The 17533-nt window shown below is 45.9% G+C and overlaps 1 protein-coding gene across 3 annotated transcripts in view; it reads right to left on the reverse strand.

Moving 5' to 3' along the window:
* Positions 1 to 388: 388 nt before the first annotated feature.
* LOC102791340 (fibroblast growth factor 12-like) overlaps positions 389 to 17533 on the reverse strand; it is a 53827-nt gene continuing 36682 nt past the window's right edge. For all 3 annotated transcript variants that reach the window (XM_006801226.2, XM_006801225.3, XM_006801227.3), the window contains exons 2-5: positions 13084 to 13194; positions 10584 to 10687; positions 7630 to 7828; positions 389 to 3994 (exon numbers count right to left, since the gene is read on the reverse strand). In XM_006801226.2, the coding sequence (XP_006801289.1) occupies positions 3843 to 3994; positions 7630 to 7828; positions 10584 to 10687; positions 13084 to 13194 (566 nt within the window). In that variant the 3' untranslated portion in view covers positions 389 to 3842. The remainder of the gene's footprint in view (positions 3995 to 7629; positions 7829 to 10583; positions 10688 to 13083; positions 13195 to 17533) is intronic.

Genomic DNA, 17533 nt, shown 5'->3' on the forward strand with positions numbered 1-17533 from the left:
GCCTGACCCCGCCTCCTTTTACCCTCCACTTCCACCGATCTGAATTTAGCCTCAGAGTGTTTTTAAGCGTAGCGGCTTGGTGTCGGCCGACGGGAGGTGACGAGTTTCCCAAAAACAAACACATCAAAGTTCAAACTGTCGTTCATCTGCAGGCCGAGCTCCTCGTTTGGTGTCCAACTGCAGCCCTCCAGAGCTACCTGCAGCTTTTAGACGCATCCTTGTTCCGACACACCTGAATCAAATGAATGGTTCGTTATCAGGCCTGAAGAGGGAATCCAACCTTTTGTTTCAGCTGTGTTGGAGTAGGGATGCATGTAAAAGCTGCAGATAGCAGCTCTGGAGGACTACGGTTGGACACCCCTGGGTTAAAGGGACTTTTTTGTAACAAACGTGCAGAACTTCATCAGCAGTTGTTGTTTTAACTGTTTTAAAACGTTAAACTTTTGCTCTGTTTTTATCCCTACGCTCTTCGCCAACAGACGTTACTCTCTTACTTGGCATATAAGGTGTTTTAGTAACTTACTTAAATACGGCCACACTGACTTGCTGCTCCTTCTTATGGTACAAACTGGTGTAAAAATGAGCAGCTGCTTCTTCAGGTTCTGAGAGCTTCTTGTTAATCAGGATCAGAAGAACAGCCGGGACTGTTTTGGGGACTTGGTCCAATCATTTCAGCCTGAGCAGAGGTTTTCCATCTTTGATCTTTATGACTCAAAAATATCTTTACAAATGATTTTATGATGACAGAAGTTTCTCAGGATTGTTCTGAGCCAGCGTGACGACAGAGGCTGAACTTGTGGAACCACAGTATGAGCTGCAGAGACAGGATCGCAGCACTAATGGCACTAACGACTTTCCATACATGCTGCAGTCCTGGTGATTTTCTCCCGCTGAGAACGGTGAAGGCAGTGATAGAAGGACGCGTTTGATGGAGACTCGTTTCTTTTTCCCGGTTTTCTTTTTGGGAAACTCGTCTGGTAACATCGGAGAGAAGTAAAGGGTCTGAGTGAGAGAAGAAGGAAAGTCTGAGAGGTTGGAGAGGGCAGTGCAGCGACTCAGGCTGAACGTCTAAACTTTACTCTCTGGAAAGGAAAAGATGTCGCCGTTACAGAGCAATGCAAGGAAGAAACGTAGTCGGGGTGGACACGATAAAGGGAACTTTCAATCCTGAGCATCCACCCAGAGCTGTACGTCTGCTCTTCCTTAAACTCTTGACTTTTATTTTGAAAGATGACAGGAAATCTTTTCCTTTCAGCTGCGTGAAGTTCAGACGAGGTTGGAGTAAAACAGTTTTCAGGGCAGTGCTCTTTGTCTAAACAAAGCGGGGCAGTGTCAGAAACGCTCCAAAGCCCCCCATTGGCCAACACCTGAATGCATCACGGTGGAGGGAGTGAAAGCGGGAGCGTCGGGCTTTTTATCCAAACACGTTCACATCCATGACCGAGCTCATAAAAACCTGTTCTGGGATCTTTTGATTCACTAATCAATAACTGACCACTTCATATTTTCCTTGAAGTTAAATTTAAAATTCAAATTTTCTTGAACCGCTGCACACATCGTGCCAAGTCAACATAAACAAATGGACCAATCAGAGCTCAGTGTGCCCGTCCTCCTCAAAACCAAACATACAGTCGTGTTAATAACAGACAAAGTGAGCGCATGCTGTGGCGTTTTAACCCGTTAAATCCTGATCACGCAGAGCTCCAACACGCCTGCACGGGGCAGGTCGCGGTCGGCTCGTCGTTCAGCTTCAGTCCTGTTCAGACCGGATCAGAGTTACACAACTCGGCTGTTAGTGTCTCAATAAATCATTTAAATCTCCCCGTGTCTGCGGGGGCGTCGCACAGAAAGTACATCATGCAATATTTCTTGTAACGCCGCAAAACCCCAAATCTTGTGATCAGACCCTGAACGCAGCACAGAGAGACTGAGCTGCGATCAGTTTTTTATGAAGTTATTGGTGGACTTCACAGTCCTGCTGATCGCTTTTTAAAACCAGCAGCTTTCAGACCAACCTCATGTCTGAAACTCCCCACAGTCAGAGTTACACCCCCACCTGTGCTCACGGCTCTCTTTGACCTTTCCTGCCCCGGGTTGTGTCTCACAGGCTGCAGGCCTGGAGAGCAGACTGTATATAAAGGATAGCTGTAGCTACCAGGACGTCACTCGCTGTAAAATTCAAATAAAATTCCAGAGTTTCAGTCGCTCAGACTTCTTAGGCGGGGAAATGATCTCTAACAGGGTTTTTTACCAGGCTGTTTATTTCTACTGTACAGCTGTTCATGTTAACATACGAGTCTATGGGGACTGGCTCACAGCTCAAAGTTGCTGCTTGATTTTGGGCTCCTGCCGTCTGTCATTTATTACTTTCTGTGCAATGGAAAAGAATTAGCACTATGCTAAGCTGCACATTTCTGGCATGTTTACACAGTTCATGGTTACTACAGACCGATTACTACTACAGTCGATGTGCTCGCTATAATCTGACAGCACACTGACTGTACAGTTTATACAGAGAAGCATCCAGGGTTGTTTTTGCCCAACGTTTTCCCTGAAATGATTAATTGATTATGTTTTAGGATATTCAAAATCCCCCCATCGTCAACTATTTGTTCATGGAAAATATTTGGGAGTACACCATCTATACTACAGTCTGTTCCAACCGTAAACTGGGCTTGTATTTGACCTATAAACAGCTGCAGGTGCTTTTACAAGCCTCTTGGCAACCCACCTCCACCCCAGCTCTTCTGGGGTGGATCGTATCTGATGTCTCAGATGCATAGTGACAAATATAAACTCCTCTGCGGATGTAACAGCCGTTAACACAGCCTGAGACGAAGCCTGCAGACAACACTCGGGGCTGAAAGGTCAAAGCTTTTCTCTGAGCCTCGCACAAACTTTCTAGAACTCGATCCTTCACGTTTGGATGCGTTTAAAGAAGTTTAGTCGGTTTTCGTCAACGTGAAGCAAAAGCAGGAACTCGATCTACAAACTGCTGAGTGATTTTAAAAAGCAGGAATGTGGAGTTCACGTGGACACCACCTGCAGCGACCACACAAGCCGGCACGCTGTTCTGATCCTCTCAGGCGTACAGTCACCCGCTCGCCCGACTGACCTCCGTCACAGGAAGCGGTCCGATCGGCACAGAGCACAGAGACCCGGCCGTCTTCCTTCCTTCAGTCGCCAGTGTCTGCAACAAAAACCCACAAAGGCTCCCACCCCGAAAACACAACATAACGCACGCAAAGATGTGGCAGCTGAAGAAGACGAAACAGAAAAGGTCTTCCATCCAACCGGACAGGACATCACGCAGAAGAAGAAGAAGAAGCGCGGCGTGTCAAAAGTGCGAAAGTCTTTGCATTCATCAAGAAATGAAAGGAAGTGAAGTTTCTACATGGCTTAAAGCTTCGGAGTTCTCAGCGCTCGCTCGACTCGCAAAAACATTTTGTCATCGTCGTGACAGAAATGATGATGATGATTACAATGTGGCGATGAAGAGTAGGTGGGCTAGCCTCTCGGCGCCATTTCAGCAGGGCTCTTTGCATAAAATGTAAATCATCATCATCAACGTCTTGATTTTTTTTCCATTTCCAAACAGGCCCCTCCCCCTCGCCCTCCCCCATTTGATTTGAAATATTTCATAACGAGCACGAAGACCCCACCGCCCCCCCCTCCCCTTTTTTTAAGCTTCTTTTTTTCTTTGTTTTCGCCGTCGTTGTTATGGCGGTTGTCGTCGTCGGTGTGGTTGTAGTTGTTGTTGTTGCTGAACAGAGGGAGTGTTAAAATGGGAGTTCTCCTCCTCCACCTTCGCCTCGTCTTCCTCCTGCGGGTGGCGCTGCAGGCTACGACGCCTCTCGTTCTGTGGAGGACTCCGCTGCCCGCTGCTCCCTCTCCAGGCTCCTCGCCCGCTCCTCGCTGTTCATCGTCGGGCTCCTCGAGGACTTCAGCAGCTTCTCCTCGAGCTCGTGCAGCGACGGCTCCTTATACATGCAGACTACAGGGGGGAGGGCAGGGGAGGACGGGGGAGGATGGGGGAGAAAGACAGTGAGTCATTAAAGCATCACGCCACCACCAACTCTCGAATTTACACGTAAAATAAACTGAAAAGACGTAAATTCAGATGTCAGAGTTCAACCTGTGATGCTGCATTAATGACACAATCATAACTAACAGGTGTGCAGTGAACCTGAACCTTTATGCAAATTATAAAAACAAACCTATTAAAACTAGTAGCTACTTCATGTGCTGACGTTAAATAACAGAAAAGAAGAAGAACGAATCAGAAATGATAAAAGAAGACATCAGTGAGTTAACGAGGGGGGAGAAGGAAGAAGGGGAGGAAGGAGGCTGAAGGACATCGAGGAAGAGGAGAAGATTGACAGAAGGACGAGAGGAAGGTGATAGTTGACAGATGTATAGTTGATGGATATTTTTAAATGAAGATGAGGGATGAGAGGGGAGGGGCAGAGCAGCTGAAAGCAGAGACGGAGCTTCGTGTTTCCAGTTAAACCTCCATCTGTGATATTAGAGCTTCACCTTGTCCTCACACTCTCAGTTCTGGCTGGACGACCTCCTGGCTCACCTCTGAGCTCTCACCTTCCTCAAACTCTCTCGTTTGCTTCCAGGATCTAAGAGTGCAGCAGCTGAGCTACAACGGCTCCTACAAACCAACAGCATAACCTCCCAGTCTCACAGTCAGTTTTACTGGTTTTATCTTCAAACAGGACTAAAAATATCACATTAAAAGACTTCGCTATTCTTTCAATTTATGCCAGTAAATCTGGTTCAAGTTCACCAGGAAATACGAGTCTCGGCTGCTTTACTGTTAAGAGGGTCAGTGTTTACGTAGGCTTTACTGGCCAACGGTTCACCTGAAGTAGGTCAGAATGTGAGGCCGAGGGTTTTCAGATATGACGTCCAGAAACACTTTTTCCTGCCTCTGTGTTTTAATATCTACGGAGCCCCGCAGGGGACATGGGAGAAAAAAATTAAGACGGACTTTTGCGAGATCTCGCAAAACAAACTCGGGATCTCGCAAAACAAACTCGGGATCTCGCAAAACTAACTCGAGATCTTGCAAAACAAACTCGGGATCTCGCAAAACTAACTCGGGATCTCGCAAAACTAACTCGAGATCTTGCAAAACAAACTCGGGATCTCGCAAAACTAACTCGAGATCTTGCAAAACAAACTCGGGATCTCGCAAAACTAACTCGGGATCTCGCAAAACAAACTCGGGATCTCGCAACACTTTTGCGAGATCTCGCAAAACAAACTCGGGATCTCGCAAAACAAACTCGGGATCTCGCAAAACAAACTCGGGATCTCGCAAAACAAACTCGGGATCTCGCAAAACAAACTCGGGATCTCGCAAAACTAACTCGGGATCTTGCAAAACAAACTCGGGATCTCGCAAAACAAACTCGGGATCTTGCAAAACAAACTCGGGATCTCGCAAAACTAACTCGGGATCTCGCAAAACAAACTCGGGATCTCGCAACACTTTTGCGAGATCTCGCAAAACAAACTCGGGATCTCGCAAAACAAACTCGGGATCTCGCAAAACAAACTCGGGATCTCGCAAAACAAACTCGGGATCTCGCAAAACTAACTCGGGATCTCGCAAAACAAACTCGGGATCTCGCAACACTTTTGCGAGATCTCGCAAAACAAACTCGGGATCTCGCAAAACAAACTCGGGATCTCGCAAAACAAACTCGGGATCTCGCAAAACAAACTCGGGATCTCGCAAAACTAACTCGGGATCTCGCAAAACAAACTCAGGATCTCGCAAAACAAACTCGGGATCTTGCAAAACTTTTGCGAGATCTCGCAAAACAAACTCGGGATCTCGCAAAACAAACTCGAGATCTCGCAAAACAAACTCGGGATCTCGCAACACTTTTGCGAGATCTCGCAAAACAAACTCGGGATCTCGCAAAACAAACTCGGGATCTCGCAAAACAAACTCGGGATCTCGCAAAACTTTTGCGAGATCTCGCAAAACAAACTCGGGATCTCGCAAAACAAACTCGAGATCTCGCAAAACTAACTCGGCATCTCGCAAAACAAACTCGGGATCTCGCAACACTTTTGCGAGATCTCGCAAAACAAACTCGGGATCTCGCAAAACAAACTCGGGATCTCGCAAAACTTTTGCGAGATCTCGCAAAACAAACTCGGGATCTCGCAAAACAAACTCGGGATCTCGCAAAACAAACTCGAGATCTCGCAAAACAAACTCGGGATTTCGCAAAACAAACTTGGGATCTCGCAAAACAAACTCGGGATCTCGCAAAACTTTTGCGAGATCTCGCAAAACAAACTCGGGATCTCGCAAAACAAACTTGGGATCTCGCAAAACAAACTCGGGATCTCGCAAAACTTTTGGAAGATCTCGCAAAAGTTGAATTCCAACAATGGCGGCAGCTACTTAGTTGTAATATTACTCTTTCTGGGTCACAAAATAAACTTTTAAGATATTTTGAGGCGTGAATGTAGTTGTGTAAACGTCAGATACCTGCTCGGTTTACAAGACATCACATATTTGCAAAAGTGCTCCGATGTTTTCGGAGATCTGACACCCACTAGCTCGAAGCTAACGGGAGGTCGAGACCTACTACAGCCGGGAGGAACACCGCTTTCCCGGCACATCGTGCCTCGACCTCCCGGTTGCTTCGAGCTGGCGGCCTCCGAAGAATGTGGCTAAAACTTTTGCGAGATCCTGAGTTTGTTTTGCGAGATCTCGCAAAAGTCCGTCTTAATTTTTTTTTCTCCCATGTCCCCTGCGGGGCTCCGTAAATATCAGGACATTTCCAGCACAGTTTTGCTTAGGAAGGCAGGATGTAGATGTCAGTGTTTCAGTGTTAAGCGCCTACATTTACAAAATCACCTCTAAATGCAAAATCTCAAAGCCCATTTCGCTTATTGAACTCATCTTCTACGACGATAAACTACAGACATGTGGAGAACGGTCGATTTCAAAGTACAAAAATCCCAAACTGGGAGAAAAAGCTTCTCCTTCTCTCATGTTTGCATTTAAAAAACATTTTTTGTAAAAACACAGTGTGGAGTTTAGCTCAGAGTGGGAGGTGAGGTAACACTTTCCTCTAAACACAACTTGTGTGTCTTTCACTGACGTGGAGCAGAGAGCTGAAGATTTGTGTAGTTCCTGATTTATGAAACAGCAGCATGTGCACACAGAAGAACAATGTGAAATAGTTTCAACATTAGCTTTGAAATATGACGACGTGTTGGTTAAATGAAATTGAACTGAAACATTTGCTTTTTTCCTCAAATGTTTAAATATTTCTGAAAATTTGAAACATCTGAAGGAACGATGATCTTTGACTTTTCTCTTTATGATACATTCTGTATCCAAACTGAATCGTGAGCTCCTGTCGTGTAAACATGAACCAGAAATTTAACTGTTGGACTAACGTCCTCACAGACCTGCAAAATCAGTCATGAACTGTGAGGATAAATATTCACTCTGGGACAACAGAAAACAAGCGTTCCTTGAACTGCAGGATGGTTCCCCGAGGACCTCAACAACACTGCAGACCCACAAACCTTCTTTACATATAAAGAAAATCGACGGTGGCAACATCTGTCCACAGCTGGTCTCACCTTCGATGGGTCTGGGGACAAAGTGTGAGCACGGTTTGGTTTTCTTCACTCGGTTTCCCTTCATGATGACTCCTTCCTTATTGAGGCCCAGGAACCAAGCCCGGCCCGACTCGTGCTGCCGATACATGGTGGACGAGTAGATGACGTAGTAGTTTTCAAAGACCGACTCCTTGAACTTGCACTCTGGTGTGAACACATCCTGATACACAAACATACAGAAAACATGTGAAGTATAATCAGCAGAGAGATCATTTTGTAGTTTTTCTCACACGACCGCCTGCTCCACATCTCTGTGCGTCTACGTGTTTGATTGCACAACTCAGCTGAGTTTTATTTTGAAGTTTAAACTCGGGGCTTTTATTTTAAAATGAAGCAGCAGCCTTTTAGCGTCACGGTTCAGTTTGTGCTCAAAGCTTTCGTCATCATTTTACTTCCATATAAATCTGCCTGCCTCGTGTGACAGGACAGGAAACGGTCACTACATGCTGATACTTCCTGTTACAGAAACACGGCAAGATGTGATAGGACACAACACACGAAGCAGCCAATGAGCCGTGACCAATACGAAACACCTTGAAGGTGATCGATCACATTACACGCACACAATAGCGTCAGCAGCACTGCAGCGCAGCGTCACATGTAACAGGACAAGAGTCTTACAAAAGCTGGGTCTTAATTCTCAGCCTGAGGTTCACACTGAGCACAGGTTCACTGCTGCAGTCTTTACAACATGTTAATTCAACAAAAGGAATCTTAACTGTAAGAACTTCAATAATCCATGAAACATAAATGGGAAAGGAAGCTCAGTACAAAGCAGCTGAAGAAATAAAACTCTACATTATTTTAAAAGCTTTAAAAGGCTTTTAAGTTGAAATATTAATGTCTTGTTCGTGCACTTTATCCTTCACGGAGCAGGAAGCTGTGGTGGACATTTAGACACCAAACGTGACTGCTGGGCCGTTTAAAGTCCCAGTTTAGCACCTCCCTCCAGGTATAACAGGTGTGTGTGTGTGTGTGTGTGTGTGTGCACCCTCTGGATATAACAGGTGGTCAGGCGAGCCAATCAGAGCAGAACAACTCCCCTAGCAGACAAAAACCTGTCCCAACATTTGAAACTTGGAGTTTCTAAACACAGTTGTTGAAATGTGTCTCTCAGAAATCCAGAGTTCAGTTTCCTCAATTCTGTGATCACTTAATAAAGAAAAAGCAGTTTTTGTTCTCGTCTGGTCTGGACTGCAGACTCCTGGAAAAACTTAGAGGCTGTTTTTATTTGTAATCTGTTGCCGATTATGTTTATGTGTCGCTGTGCTTCCTCTTCAGCCTTTTGCTGCCCTGCTCCAACCTTTGAGACGCGTTCCTGTCAGAAAATTTGTCTTTGATGTAAAAACTTCACCGTGAGATGTCACAGATGCTCATTACAAATCTGTCTGAGTGTTTAACATGATTCACGAGTAACTGAGAATCTGATAAGAATCAAGCTGCAGTCACTACTACACTTAATAAAACCAACACAAACACAGCAGCAGATAAAAAGGAAAAAGACGGGACTTCAAATGGAGCGTGACGATGATGTAGAGGAGGAAGAGGAAACAGAATAAATGATGAAAAGCGTATTTTTTCCTCCCAGCACGCGGCCTGCCTCTCGTATCAAGACGTGATGGTTTCAGTAAACAGCGTTGAGACGCTCGGGCCTCCCAGCACAACTTTACTTGCAGCTGCCTCGCCGCTCGTGCTGTAATGCTCTTACGTAACTGCAGAGCAAGAGGAGAAGCTGCTCTTCATCTGAAGCTACACCTGAGAGAACAGGAGTTTATATTTTATGGAGCCGAACCAAATCCTCACCTTACCTCCTAAAAAAACAGGGCTGCCTCTTCCATCCTGGATTCATCTGGAAGGGCTGAGAGACGGGATGAAGTCATGTGATCTCCCCGTTCTCGATGGGAAGCATTTACATTTCAAAGCATCGAGCAGTCAGGACTGACTGGTGAGATGGGATCAGGCCAATTTGTGATTAATTAATAATTAATTAATGATTCATGAAGAGGAGCATCGAGCTAACAAGTGCAGAAACATTTACTAACAGCTGCGCGTCCATGTTTGCCATCAAACCACAAAGCAGAACTAAAGCACAGCTGCAAAGTGGCAGCAAGGTTGCATCACGTACTCGCCACGAAGGCACGCTCGTGTAGACTGACTCAAACTACCACACAGTCAGCGTCCGCGGCTTCAAATCGCAGTGGCCAATAGGAGCGCTGCAGAATTACATCTTCCCCACAGCGCTCACCAACAATCGCAGCTAACAGCTAGCTTCTTCGAGCGCGCTGCGAGCTCATATTTAGTTTTTGCGTCCAACACGCCTGAGAAAGCTTCCTCACATCGTCGCTGTTATCCTCCTCTTCCTCCACCACTCTGCCTCCATCCTGACGCTGCGCACAGAGAGGCTCAGGCATTGCATTTTAAAGTTTTATGCACGTGTTGTGAATTATGGATGTGAGATGGACTCACTGAGGCAGAGCAGCAGTCCTCGGTCTGATCAGGGCTGTCCTCCTAACTACTTCCATTGTTCATCATCAATTAATTATTACACACGCTGTCTAAAAGTGGAACTTTTGTACTGTAATGTCACCGAGTTTGCATCTGAACACGAGCTGGAACAGAAAAATAAACCCAGCATCTCTTTGCAGGGGAAGAACTGGATCGGTCAGATAATGAAATCAGATCTTGTGAGAAACTTTATCTCAGTGTCACCCTTTAAATCCTGCCCGAGTCCTTGAGCAAAGCAGTAGCACCTTATTACCTCACAAACAGTCGTTTTTCAGATGTGTTAATAGTTAAAATGATTGTCGGGGACTCGTCAGGAGCTCCTGCAGCTGTTTGTGTCACCTCGGGAGGAAGTGACGCTCCAAACCTTTAACGCAACAAGCTCAAGAAGGACATGAGGCAGATGTTCTTACAGATGTGTAGAGGAATCCCTCGGCGTTCATGGCCACGTACAGCGCGGCCTTCACTCCCTGGATGGCCACGACCCTCAAACCTACTGGGATCAGGTTAAACAGAGCTGGAGGGCGAGAGACATAGAAACAGACAGAGAGAGAGAGAGTTAGGTAGTGAGAGGCAGAAAGTAGATTAATACAAAACGTCACAGAGAGCACAGGAGACGGACGGAGCTACCAGGAAGTCTGCCGCAGTTACCGAGCTCTTATTGTGAAACCTCGAGTTGAGTCATTTGGCGTTTTGAAAGCAGACGTGACGACCGAGCGGCGGAGACGAACGAGGAACTCCTGGATAAAACTCCCTTCTTAACGACCATGATTTCAAACGTTGATGATCTGGCTCTCTTCCTCTCCCTGCAGGTTTCTTCCTGTTAAAAGGGAGTTTTTCCTTCCCACTGTTGCCAAAGTGCTGCTCACAGGGGGTCACATGATTGTTGGGTTTTTCTCTGTATGTATTATTGTAGGGTCGACCTTACAGTATGAAGCATCTTGAGGAGACTGTTGTGTAAATAAAACTGAATTCGAGAGCTCCCAGAATATTTTTGTTCTATGAATATATGCACGTATGTATCAGACGGAGCAGAAACTTTTAACACTGCAGGATGATGTGAAAATGGTGGGTTAGCCACGAGGTCCCAGCGTCTCAGCCAGGCGGAGGTTGAGACCCAGACTCTGGACCGTTGCAGCAGCTGTTACATGCTAGCATGCTAACAGAGGCCTGTAGAGTCTCCTGGGGGGGATTTGCTGGGATATCCACTCCTGAGATGATGTCTTGAGTGTTTTCCACGTGTGGATACCGTCCTCCGCTGTGGAATAATGGACTTCTTTGGCGATGGCCTTATCCCTGCATGATGATGGACATCAGCTGATGCTTCTTAAAGCTCGTTGCTGATGCCTTTCCTCCTCTGCATCGTGTTAACACACAAACCTGAAACTACAGAAACGTCTGCTTCTGTCTGTTCACACATTTGCAGTAAAAAGTCACACAGAGCAGGTTTAAATTAATAAACCAGCAGTGATTCTTCCATCTCTGCTTTAAATCTTCTGCACCTGTGTAAATCAGACCCACTCAGCATTAAAAAATCCCATTACACCTCTTCAAACTGTGAATTTTTGTGCTTTTAGTCGATCTGTAACGGTGGTTAAAACCCGGCTCAGCCTGCTGATGTGCTTCCAGCTGATAAAGCGAGAGAAAAAGACTGAATAAAAGCAGAGAGAGAGCGAGAGGGGGGGTGATAGCGGGACGCAGTGATGAGAGGTGATTTAATCCTCGGGGACAGAGAGCTGCAGTGTGGGTGAGGATGAGGAGTAGGAGGAGATGGAGGAGGAAGAGGCCTGTGGCAATGGCTGCGGTTAATCCTCCTTTATTTAACTCAGAGATGATCAGAGAGAACGCGAGAGGGGGAGAGAGGGGAATCCAAAACATCTCCTCCTCCTCCTCCTCTTCTTGTCCTGTTTTTGCTTCTTCTTTTCCAAACCAAAAGGATTTACAGGAAGCAGCAGAGGCTGTAATCCTGAGCTCATCCAGCCGCGAACAAAGACCTGCAGCGGGAACGTGACCGAGTATCGGCGATCAGTCTTCAGACCTCGGATCGCTCTGTTACAGACGGCAGATGCAGCTTCAGTTTTCTGATGCAACCCCAAACAGGATTTGTGGAATCGAACCAACGACCTTTAACGTGTTAAACATGACAGCGTTGTAGGGGAGGTGTCTTTAGTGAGGGGAGGGTGGAGCGTGAGAGCGACAGATGGCTTGGGGCGGAGTCTGCAGCGGTGCAGACATCCCTACCCTCACCTGTGGGGAGTGACTGAAAGAGCTGCAGGTGTAAGCTGTGGAAACATTTCCTTTGAAGCGCACTTAGTGACGGGGCTTTCAGACTTCAGATCTGCTGGTCCTCCACATCGAATAGTTCAGGCAAGTCCGACCGGGAGGAGGCCCCGGCAGACCCAGGACTCACTGGAGAGATTATATCTCAGCTGGCTGGGATCAAATCCCCCCGGATGAGCTGGAGGAGCTGGCTGGGGCGAAGGAAGTCCGGACTTCTCTGGTTAGACTTCATGAGCCAAACCCGGGAAGCAGCAGAAGATTGTTGGATTATGTTTCTGATTTAATGAGCTGTTGTATTTGAGATCCTTCTTCTGTGTAATGTTTCACCTTTCTGAGCTCTTCTCTTGTTTGACATCGGATGATTTGATCCACAGTGTTTTTACACTTTGGCTGTGGCTCTTTCCATAAAAGTTGGAGGTAGCGACCACGACATCACACAGTAGTGAGTGAAACAACATGCTCACTGAACCCTTCATAAGACCGACTCCTGACACCAAACTTTACAAAATGACCTCATCTTTTTATTTAGCTTGACCCAAAACGAGCCCATGAACCCTCAGGATCGCCCCCTGGAGGCCATTAAAAAGAGTACAGGTGTGAGGGAGACAAATACAGTGTTAATGTGGGACTCACTGTAGTCGCTGTTCTCGTCCTTGGTGCCGCTGATGGCGCCATCGGGCTGCATCTGCAGGAAGAAGCCCTGCTCGCTGAAGAGGCGCGTCACGATGCCCTTCAGCTGCGGCTCTGAAACACAAAGACCGATGTGAGGTTCAGCCCGCACACACACACACACACACAAACACACACACGCACACAGTCTGTACCTGACAGCAGGTCGTCAGGTAGCATTGTAGCAAGGTAGCAAGAAGAAGAAGTGTTTCTCCTTCTCTACTTTCACATTTGAGAAGAAGAAGAAGAAACAAGCGTACATCCCAACATTTCCCGTCCAGCTATGCTCACACAGACACAACTGTCACACCTGTGTAGTCAGCTTGCAAATCACGCTAGCTAGCATTAGCTGATAAATCAGCAGTTCACCCTTTGCTTGCATAAGACATATAACACTAACAGTGTGTTAGCCACTAGTTTAAGGACATGTTCAAACATGAAGGCCCGGCAGACCATCGGAAACCCTCCAATCTGTGTGGAGAGAGTCAGGAAGTTCCCGAAGCCCGAAATCAGTGACCTTTGCCCTCAGAGTTAGCAGATGGCTGCTGATGGGTTTCCAGCCTGGGCCACGTGAAGCTTAAGGGCACACAAACACACATGGTTCAAACCCCAGGATGTCACATGTGCCCCAGAGACAAACCCCGAGGCCACGGCTCAGCGTGAGTCCCTCCTGCTTGACTTTAACACCGAGCTGAAGGTCTGAGGACGTAAACACGGTAGAAGCTGAGCAGACGAAGTGATGCTCCAGATGACAATGTGGGCCAGAAGGACTCATCTCTGGCAGAAATAGACCAAAAAGACAGCGAGGCTAATGTGGAGCAGGCCGCTGTGCTACTTAACATCTGAAAGGACCGAAGACACACATACGTGTCCGGAAACGACAACAAGGTAAATCTTCACCTTTTAACAGAGCAGACATGTGAGTGTGGAGGAGCTGACACACAGAAGGACCAACCGTCCCTACAAAACACAAAGACCTTTATTGGCTGCTGCTCATTAAAGTCGTTTGGTTTTACTCTGATTACCCGTCAAACAGCTCACATGTATAAATCAACAACAGAGTGATGTTTGATATCATCAACAAATCCTCTACACTTCCTACATTTCATGCAGTCACAGTATTACAGGCCATGTTTCACAGAGAGGAAGTGGATTCAAACAGCTTCCTGCTTTAACCCTTTAAGACCTACCATAGAACCAAGTCTGCCAGAGCTTATATTATATGTTTACAGGCTGTGGAGCCATTTTTGGGAGCATTTCAAGTTGCTATACATCAATACAACCATTATAGCCCAAATTTTAATAATATGTCTGCATTAAGTGCATAGTAATTACATAAATTGCAAAAAAGTGCAATAAACTACAAAAGAATTGAAAATCGTTTTTGTTTTTTAACATATATTTCTAGTTAGAGAAATTTAAGAGGCTTATCCCTCAAAACTGTAAATACAAAAAAGTTGCACAAAATAGTTTCCCACCACAGGAAATTTATTTTGAGTGTCTTCATAGTTTTATTTTTGAAATACACCAATTTTTATATACTGCAGGAAAAACGAAAGTAAATATTATAATGCAAATTTGCAAAAAAAAGCAGCATATGCATCAAAATAAACTATTTCCAGCAGTGCAATATGAGTCCTAAGCATCCCAGAAACGACACAGAAAGTCATAAAGTCAAACATAACTTTTAAAAACACCAGTATAGGCTCATGAGGCCTTGATGGTAAAAAACTACATTTCCGCAAAATGACGTCACTTCCGGTTTCGGGCAGGTAATGGCGGAAATGCAATAGTTCGAGCTGACGTCTATTCCAACGTAGGAAGTGTTACAAACAGCTGATCGGATCGGCAAAGCGTGTTTCTGGAATATTATGTTTTTGTTGCTGCAAGTGCTTTTTATGCAGTTTTTGCAAAACTATATGTGGAAGGAAACTGTGACCGAGGACAAGCTGATGGCAGAAGATGTAAGTACAACTCCTCCGGTTTCATATGCAAAAAAAAAATATTGCGCTAGCTCACGTGGTTGCAGAGCTACCGGGATTTAAAAATAGTTACGCAAAACGGAGCGTGCCCTCACTCCCAGCCAGTCGCAGCAGATGGCCCCGCCCCTCCTTGAGCCTGGCTCTGCTGGAGGTTTCTTCCTGTTAAAAGTGGGTTTTTCTTTCCCACTATCGCCTTGCTCAAGTGCTTGCTCACAGGTTTACTTTCTGATAAAAGCAATCTTGGTTATGAATTCAGAGAATAATAATAGCCTCCAACATGAAATTAATATTAACTAAATACCGATAAGGACCTAAAGTTTATATTCAAGCTAACTTATTTATTTTTGGTCATTTTTACGTCCATAAATACATTCAGTTGTTTTCCCACATATTTATGTCATCAGTGCATTTTAAAGACCATAGAAGTCAGCTGGTTTATTTTAGAGGGCAGTGGCGTACCTCACGCTGTGTTTTGATGTTCAGAAGTTGAATCCAAAGTCAGCGTGCTGACGATTCAAACACCGACAGTCACGAAACATCAGGTGTAATCTCTAATTATAAGCACGGATCCAGGAGCTGTATCTGTGAGTGTGCGTCACGCTGTGTGAAGACAAGCTGTGAGTTTTAACATCTGTGAGGCTGCGGGCGACAAAACACCTCGTCACATGCTGCTCCCCGAGCTCAGGCGTGATCGGACTGACAGCGCCTTTAAAACCCAACCTCGTCTTCCCGAGTCGCAGCGAAACGATAAGCGCTGAAGTAAGAACGCCGTCTGCTGCTGTGGGAGCACGAAGAAACCGTGATATCGATGAAAGAAAACCACCTGCTCATCTCTTACATTATCGATGACCCGAGATGGTACAAAAGCCAACGTTTTCTAAATGTGCATTCCTTTTAAAGGCCACCAGGGGGCGACACCTGAAAGAAAGACTTCCTGTCCTTTAGAGGTCTACGAGGAAATAGCTCATGGACCTCATTACTGGTTTCCACACACCAACACAGTGATGGTGTAAATCAGGAGTGTCAAACATGAGGCCCGTGGGCCAGAATCTGCCCGATGATGACTCCAATCCGGCCCACTTTAAGTTTTCTAGTCTTCCCTCCACGCCACACCAAACTACAGGATATGCTCTGTGAATTAATGAAAACTTTACATTGTAAATGTGTAATTACAGGACAGTCTGAGCGATGAGCTACCAGAACCTTCTCTGCAACTTTCCTACATGTTGAAGCCCACTACACATCACATTTTTCCTTTTAGGACACTGCAGACTCTTGATTCTGGCCCTCAGGCCGCATTTTGCTCCTGTGTGTGGTCAATTCTGCACAAAAAGGTGGCGAAAAAGCCGAAGGAAAACCTGGAAGTGCTGCTGAAGGATACTGGAGGCACGCGGTCGTGTTTTGATTTGAACTTGAGCAAAGTTGGGGGTGAAATCTTTACGGCTTCAAAAAGGCTTCATGCAGTAACAGATCTCATTAGCAGAGGACTCACTGAGGGCGAAACATCAAAGCAGGGCAAAGTGCTGACGTCGAGCTGAACGCCGACTTCACCAGCTGCAGAACAACTCATGAATAACTCGGCCTCTTCCTACCAGCTCCTTACTGGAGAACTTGAAGTCCGCAGACTCTGAAGGAGCTGATCAAGCACAAGTGCTGCGTAATAGTTTCTTTAAGAAGCTGTTTGTTGTATTGCCAAGAAAGCAGGAGGCGGAGGCGACGGCGGGGAGTCGGCTAATGAGAGACGAGAGCTGCAGCTAGCTCATAAATGTGTAAACGCAGACAGCCGTCCAGTTCTCCGACGCTCTGCTGCTGCTCTCCGAGAAGCTTTCTCTGGAGGGAACGCCGCTCGAGTTCAGGTCGACTTTTATCTCGTTATTCTGCAGGAGGACTAAAAAAAATAAAGGTTTGCAGTTACTTCAAGAAAAGAAAAATGCCGTCTGGAATCACACCGTGGGGATCTGATGATGCAACGCTCATTACAAATAAAACAGAGAACACGGAAGAACCCACAGCAAACAGGGAGGTGAGTTTTCTTTATGCAATCCAGTATAAACCCACAGAACATAAAACACCACGGGAACCTCAAATTAAAGCTGAGCTTCAACTTTATGAGCTTTAAAAAGCTGAAACCGTCCTCGCCAACCAATGAACTTCTTCAGTGTTGACGGACCCTCAACAGACACAGGTAAGGAAAGCCCTGAATCTGAATCTGAATCTATCAAAGTGAACATAAGGATAAGCTTTATTTGTCAGTTGCAGACAATATACAAACTTACACTGGGGAGACGCTAGAAAAAGGGATAGAGAGTGAAATATGTAACATATGGGGGCAAAGTCAGGAGAAAAAAAGGGTTTCTGGCCATGATGACTTCCAACAAGTGAGTCATCATGAGGAGGAAACACAAGAAACTCCATAGCACACAAAGAAGCAC

This window comes from Neolamprologus brichardi, chromosome 14, assembly GCF_056152115.1.
Source record: "Neolamprologus brichardi isolate AB-2024 chromosome 14, ASM5615211v1, whole genome shotgun sequence".
In the NCBI taxonomy this organism is placed as follows: domain Eukaryota; kingdom Metazoa; phylum Chordata; class Actinopteri; order Cichliformes; family Cichlidae; genus Neolamprologus; species Neolamprologus brichardi.